General features: G+C 36.5%; 2 protein-coding genes across 2 annotated transcripts; both read right to left on the bottom strand.

The window, feature by feature from the left end:
• Positions 1–2,191: 2,191 nt before the first annotated feature.
• On the bottom strand, positions 2,192–3,238 carry LOC145050174 (uncharacterized). Its single transcript, XM_078998466.1, has one exon. The coding sequence runs from the start codon at positions 3,236–3,238 to the stop codon at positions 2,192–2,194; it is 1,047 nt and encodes a 348-aa protein (XP_078854592.1).
• Positions 3,239–3,600: 362 nt separating this feature from the next.
• On the bottom strand, positions 3,601–4,591 carry LOC145050173 (uncharacterized). Its single transcript, XM_078998465.1, has 2 exons — positions 4,414–4,591; positions 3,601–4,136 (listed from the first exon to the last, which is right to left on the bottom strand). The coding sequence occupies exons 1-2, from the start codon at positions 4,589–4,591 to the stop codon at positions 3,601–3,603; spliced, it is 714 nt and encodes a 237-aa protein (XP_078854591.1).
• Between the last annotated feature and the right edge of the window lie 2,732 nt (positions 4,592–7,323).

The raw sequence follows: 7,323 nt of genomic DNA, 5'->3' as shown, positions 1-7,323 counted from the left end.
GCGGGAACAGTTAGGATTCAAAATGCTTATATAGGTTGGATGTTTCGGGTCGGGTTGAAGAAGGAAATGATGACACCTGAAAAACCGAATAGGTTGCATTTAATGCATAGCCCAAATGGGCTTCCTAAGTGATAGTTGAGAACAAAATCTTGGACGTTTGTTTGTTCAAAAAGGGTAATCGCCGATTCAGTTTAGAAACACTCAATATTTTATTGGAACATGTGCCAAAGCGTTTTTATTGAGAATTAAGATGATAATCATAAAGAAAATTACTATTAATATATTCATGAAAAACATTTCGAAATAAAAATTGTAATGATAACCTTAAAATTCATTTATGGGGAGAATATCAAAATAATCAGATTCCGAGATGGGATGTCATAAGATACTTCGAAAAGAATATGAACACTTCGTTAGTACATGATATAGAATTCGAGATGGCACAAACTCAAACAAAATATCAAAGGTGAAAAGGCATGAAGATCCTAGAAGACAAATTTTGAACGAGAATTGATATTCTAAGATCTGAAGGAACAGAGACCGGAGGGAGATAAGTGATGAAATCATATTACCATTTTAGATTTGAATTATGAGGTCTACTTCAGAGATGTCATTCCGATGTGAAATATTTTAGGATTTCCGATGTAAATATATTGGATTAAGATTCTCATGATAAGGAGGGCTGAAAAACATAAGGCTAGAGGAAAGGTTAGACAAAAAGACATATAATGATCCTTTATTTTCCGAGAAGAAACAATTTGAGGAGAAAAAGTTTTAGATCAGAACTATTGAACCTTCTTATGTTTCCAATAGAAAGTACAAACTTCTTGGAAGAATTGAGGATCAAGCATCATCATTCTCATTTTGTTCAGAAACCCATTAAATTTGGTTTCGTCTAATGCCTTAGTAAAGACATCGATAATTCATCATTAGATGGAAAAAAATGAGCTCAATGTTACCTTTTAGAACATGAACTTTAATAAATTGGTATCAAATATTAATGTACTTGGTCATGGATTGGTAAATTGGATTGTGAGAGATCATAATTGCACATTGAGAGCCACAATATATAGGAATATGTTGAAATCAATAACCATAGTCCAAAAGCTGAGATTTCATCAATAGAACTTGCGAGGTGTAACTTGCAGTAGCAATGTATTCTGCTTCATCTTTTGAAAGAGCAATACATTTTTCTTTCTTGGATGACCAGCTAACCAGTCTTCCATCTAAAATTTGACAGCCACTAGAAGTGATTTTTCTATAAAGTTGAAGTCCTCAATTGTTTGAGTCAGAATAGGCTTGAAGAAGGAAACTTTCATTTGCAGGGTACCAAATTCCGAGGTGCTTAGCTCCTTTGAGATATCAGAAGATTTGCTTGACTGCTAGAAAATGAGACATCTTCGGATTAACCTGGAATCTAGCACACAAACCTGTAGAAAACATGATGTATGGACGACTTGCATTCAGGTAGAGTAGTGATCCAATCATTCTCCTATACTTCTTCTAATCAACAACAACAACTGATGGGTCCGAGTAGATCTTGTGTCCGAAACCCATTAGAACCTTTGCGAAGGCACGGGTGTCCATAGAAGATATATTCAAAAGTTTGGAAATGTATTTCTCTTGATGAATGAAGAGTCCTATGTTGCTCTGTTTAACCTGCACTACAAGGGAGAATCTCAATTCACGATTATTATTCATCTAGATTGGATTAACCATTAGCTTTGCACAATCAGCAACTATCTTTGGATCGGTTGATCAAAAAATGATTTCGTTGACATATATTTGAACTAACATGAGATGGTTTCTATTGTACCTTCAGAATAATGTAGGATCAAGAATTCCTCTTTGAAAACCGAAACTCTTTAGAAAATCAGTGAGTGTCTCGTACCAGACGCGTGGATCTTGCTTGAGGGCATAAACATTTTTTTGAAGTTTGTAACAGAAGTTCAAATACGAGAGGTTTATAAACCCAGAGGCTGTTAAAGATACACTTCAGTGTCAAGTTCACCATTGAGAAAAGCACTTGTGACATCCATTTGGTAAACTTTGAAGCCTTTGTGAGCAGCATAAGCAAGAAAGATTCAAATAAATTCAAGACAAGCCACATGAGGTAAGGTCTCGTCGTAGTCGAGTCTTTCAATCTAAGTAAATCCTTTGGCTACCAATATTGCTTTTTTTTTTTTTCTAATTATGACTCCAGCATCCTCGAATTTGTCTGGAAGATCCATCTTGTACCAATAATAGGGTGATCCTGAGGAGGAGGGACAATAGTCCACACTTGATTTCTGTCAAATTCTGCTAGCTTTTCTTGCATGGCTGTAATCCAATCAGAATGTTCTAAGGATTCTTTGATAGATTTAGGTTCAACCATTGATATGAATGCTAAGAAATGACCCTCATTTTGAATGTTAGTAGCAGAGCGATTTTGAACTCCAACATTAAGATTACCAATAACTTGATTTGGAGGATGATCCTTTGTCCAGATATACAATCTGGGAAGGTCTTGTGCAACGAATGATTTGATATCGATAATTGGGTTATGTTGCTCCTCCTGAATAGTTTGAGTTTGAGGATGATGCTCCCCCTCAACTTCTGAATCGGATATATCAACATCGTCATCATTCGGAAAATCAAAGAAGTCAGCAACATCTTCATTGAGGTTCCAAATGTGATCAAATTCAACGAATTGATCTGCTGCATCTTGAAATGTGTCAACCTTTGATTCGAGGGTTGGATGACTATTCTCCCCTTCAACCTGAGAAGGTTGAAATGGATCGGAATCAAATGGAGGAAAGGTTGGGATCGGACCAAAGACATTTTGAGAAACCGGAGTGTCAGTTGAGGAAGATCTTGCTTGAGATTCTGAATCAAGACCAGTCTCTATTGGTCTGAACAAACTTTCAAAATCAACTTCACAGATAATTTGATGATTCAGAGACCCAGGAAGCGGAGCATCAGACTCCATGATATGTGTTGTAACATGAGTAGGATCTGAGTTCCAAACAAAATTATCATCAAAATTGATGTCAAAACTCTCTTTAGTTACACTAGTTCTATGATTCAGAACTCTGTAAGCTTTAGATTTGGCTGAGTATCCCAGAAAGATGGCTTTATCGGAATTTGGTTGAAACTTGGTGAGTTGATCACAGTTGCTTTTGATAAAGCATATACATCCAAAAACATGTAAGAATGAGATACTCAACTGTCGACCATTCATTGCTTCATACGAGGTCATGTTGACACGACGATTGATGATGCTTCGATTTTGAGTGAAGCAGATAGTAGAGACAACTTTAGCCCAAATATATAAAAGAGCTTTTAGAAATTTAACATGGATCGAGAGACTTCAATAAGAGTCCAATTTTGTCTTTCAGCCACACCGTTTTTCTGAGGAGTGCAAGGGTCAGAGAAATTGTGATCGATGCCTTATTCGTTAAGAAACTTCTCAATGGTGGCATTTGTAAACTCGGATTCATTGTCACCTTGAATTCTTCTAACATGAAGTTTAACAAGAACTTTAATTCCTTTGATGAAATTTATGAGTTTAGAGGCTATTTCAGACTTTAGCCTTAGGAAGAAGACCCAAGTGAACCTTGTTTAGCCATCAACAATCACAAGAATATACTTTTTGTGATGTATACTTTCTATTGTAGATGGTCCGCATAGATAAATATGAAGAAGATCTAGTGGTTTCTTTTCAATGATCACAAGATGACCTTTCTTTGATATCTTCCCACATTCACACGCAATGCAAAGATGATCTTTTTCAAATTTGAGGAGCAGTAGACCTCGATCCATTTCACCACAAACTAGATCATTCATGTATAGGAAGTTGAGATGAGCGAGCCTCCGATGCCAAAGCCAACTTACATCAGAATTGGCCTTTGAAAGAAGACAAAGTTGAGGCTTTCCAATGATCATGTTGATATCTAAAGGATACATATTTTTGATGAGATCTGATTTGATAAGACATTCTTTCTGGTTTTCTGTCATAACGTAGCTATGCTTCTTGCAGAATCCAACTCTCCGGTTTGCATCAGTGAGTTGAGCCACACTAATCAGATTATGCCTGAGATCAACTACATATGCCACATTAGAGACAGAGAAATTTCCATTGGTCAAGACGCCATAACCTTAAATTTGAGAATTCTAATTGTTGTCATAAGTAGCATAACCAGCATTAGAGCAAACTTCAGATCATGTATAAAATCTTTTGGCCCAGTCATGTGCATGGAACAAGCACTATCAACATACTATATTGCATATTTTTCTGAATCACAAAAGACCTACAAAATCAGTGAGTTTTGGATTTTTTAGGCTTCAAGTTAGATTTAGGGACCTTAGCATGGGCTTTGGAATTGGTTTGTGATTTCTGAGTAGCTGGTATCTCAAAAGGCTTTTTCTGAGAACCTTTTGGAAAGATGTAGAATGTCAAGGTCTTTTCATTTATCCAAAAGTCATACTCAACCATTGGTTGTTTGGGCACTACTTTCCACAGATGGATAGTTTTCTGAGATGTTGCTGGAAGAACTGTGTTCACAGGTATTTCAGTTGTGTTTTTAGCCTTTTTTACTATCCATTCAATCATTTTTTTAAACCTTTAGAAGGTTTTTTAGCAACAGTGTTTTGAGCATATTTTCCTTTTTTTGTTGCTTTCGAAGGCACATTGGATTTTGGAAGTTGTTTAGGTTTAAAAATCGTGCCATCCAAGTTAGCAATAAACACAGAAAAAGAAACTATCCGAGGAGAGTTGGTTTTCTTAGATGATGTCTTAATAGTTACATTTTTAACACAACAATTGATAAATGTGTTCCGAACATCCGATCTAAGGGGATTAGATGGCCTCTTAAGGATCCTAACATGCATGAAAGTATTGTGATTCCTAGTAGCTGGACTGACTGTTTGAGACACTTTCTTTTCGGATTTCTCAAGAAACTTAGAACATTGCCTAGACCTAGTATCTTTGTCAAGAGCTTTTGCTAGCTTTGGTGTTTGGATGAACAATATCTTTCGTGTTCAGCTAGGGTTTTTTCCGAGAGTCAGATGATGACTTAGAATTCTGTCCAATCGATGGATTATTGAAACAAGGCTTAATTGGCACTAGAGTCGATTTTGAGACCACCTTAGAATTGGAGACACATGAGTCAGACGAGATGTCATCACCACTATTAAGTTCTACAACACGATCAAGAGACACCCAAAAGGATTTGGATTGTTCTGAGTCATGTCCTTTTGTCTCATGAATAATTTCCTCAATAACATAATTGTTCGAAGGACAAATGTTCCAAAAATGAACTCCAGTACAACCTGTGTTAGGTAAGGATTTTGAAGATTGATTCTGGTCCAGGGATATCAGAGGCAGAAGAGGCATGGAATCAAGACATTCAAAAATGTTAGGTTCGAACTTAGGAATCAAAGATTGATATTTATCTGAACTCTCAGGAATGGACAACAATGGTGAGATAGGGGTGTCCGAATAAGTATGGTTCGGAATGTCTCCAATAAACGTTAGGTTTTGAAGTTCCTTCAAGGGAAGAGAAATGGGTTTCGTAAAATCGCTTCCAAGACCCGGTGCTTTGGACTAAGGATGACGAAAATTATGTTTTATCCTTTTGTTAGCTTCAAGAACATCAATAGAGTTTTGTAAAGCATCAATTTTGGCATTAAGATGTTGATTATAAGTAACTAAGTTGTTTCTTTCACTAAAAGTAATTTCACAATTGTCTTTCAAAATAATACATTCATCTTTTGCCATTACAAGTTCCCTATCTAATAATTCAGTCTTAAGCTTGAAGTCTTTAAATCCTAATCTAAGACAATTCAACTCATTAGCTAGTTTTTCACTAACTTCTATGGCAGGCTCATAGGCTCTATGAGTAACTATCATATCTGATTGAATTTGAGTTAGATAAGGTTCGTAAATAGTCAAATTAAAGTTATTATCAGTGATCATGGATTTTACATGTTGGATGATGCTTCAGCTAGGTGGATCGTTTGTTGCCATATAGCAGTAGTTTGGCTCTGCATCGCCATCATCATCATCATCTTCAGAACCAGAAGACTAAAAACCTTCATAACATCCAATTGTTGTCTATCCACTTGACACAAAATCCTTACAAATTTTTATTCACCCTCATCTCCGAACAACCAATACCTATCAACACTCTTAGAAACTATGGTAATAAAAGCCTTTTCACTTTCAGCGTGTTCTTGTGCTTTACAAGCATAGTAGGCATAATCTTTCACCTTTGGTTTATGAGGAATTTCAGCCAAACAGTCCTTTGAAAAGTGGTTTCTGAGACCATATTTATGACACACAATATTGGGTTTGACTGATTTCGGAACTTCCTGAGGTTCCGAGGGGTGAGTTGGAATGTTGGGTTGATATGCACGTGGATTTTCATTGGGTTTGGGGTATGGTTGAGGATTTTTTTGGTGAGGAGCTTGAAAGCGATTATGAGGTGGTTTTTGATTGGTATTCCAAGGATGTCTATACTTCATAGATAGAAGTGCAACCACTTGCTGGAAACAAAGTTTGAAATCAACAACATCTGGATCAAGTTCTACATCGTACGGATAGCTCGGAGTCGGAGGAATAGGTGCAACAGGTTGAGTGGGTCAAGTAGGTTGAAAAAGTGGAACATGTCCAATGACTCCAAAAGGATCCAAAATAAATGGGTTTGGAATAAGTGGATTGACAGAGCTTACTAAAGCGAGAGGACCTCCTGAGAGTTGCCTGAATGTTTGAGCAACATTGGATTCATGACCTTGTAGTTCATCAAATAACTGATAGATCCTTAGTTTCTTGAGAGGTCCATTACACTGAAGACATGATTTAACATTTACCCATCCTTTTACAAGACTGTTGATGAACTTGAGATTGTACTCGAGTGGAGTTCGTACTACACCATGTGCTGTCATGTTGTTCACAACGATTCTCTACCGATTTGATGCATAGGCTACATATTCACCAGGAGTTGTAGTGAAGGTATCAAATTCGTTTATAACTAATGTTAAACGCTTATCTTCCATGTTGTCAGATACTTCTCATAATTCTTGAAGTGTATCCAAAATCTCTTTGGAAAATTTGCATAATTTTATGTGCTCAAAGAGAGAAGGAGGAACACCAAACACCATCTTTGAGAAAGCAATCTGATTTGTATGAAGCTTTTTAATTTTGGATGTAGTTAGTGGTGTTGGATGGAGTTCTTCTTGACATATTAGTGTAGCAGCAACATCTCTGACCATTTGTCTTACAAGAACATGAGGACCTTCTTTTACTAATCTCCAAATCTCTTCACCTTTTCTTTACCAGACAAA

Source organism: Lactuca serriola, chromosome 5, assembly GCF_051521515.1.
Source record: "Lactuca serriola cultivar US96UC23 chromosome 5, Lser_US96UC23_V15, whole genome shotgun sequence".
Classification (NCBI taxonomy): Eukaryota; Viridiplantae; Streptophyta; class Magnoliopsida; order Asterales; family Asteraceae; genus Lactuca; species Lactuca serriola.
The sequence above is the reverse complement of the archived record's forward strand: the minus strand, read 5'-3'. Positions and strand labels throughout refer to the sequence as shown.

Excerpts from the sequence above, each read along its gene's own strand:
- LOC145050173 (XM_078998465.1), bottom strand. The coding sequence starts at position 4,591 with ATGATTGAATGGATAGTAAAAAAGGCTAAAAACACAACTGAAATACCT. Across the intron at positions 4,137-4,413 it reads ATTCTACATCTTTCCAAAAG|GTTATGGCGTCTTGACCAAT; the intron begins GTTCTCAGAAAA and ends CTCAAATTTAAG.
- LOC145050174 (XM_078998466.1), bottom strand. The coding sequence starts at position 3,238 with ATGACCTCGTATGAAGCAATGAATGGTCGACAGTTGAGTATCTCATTC.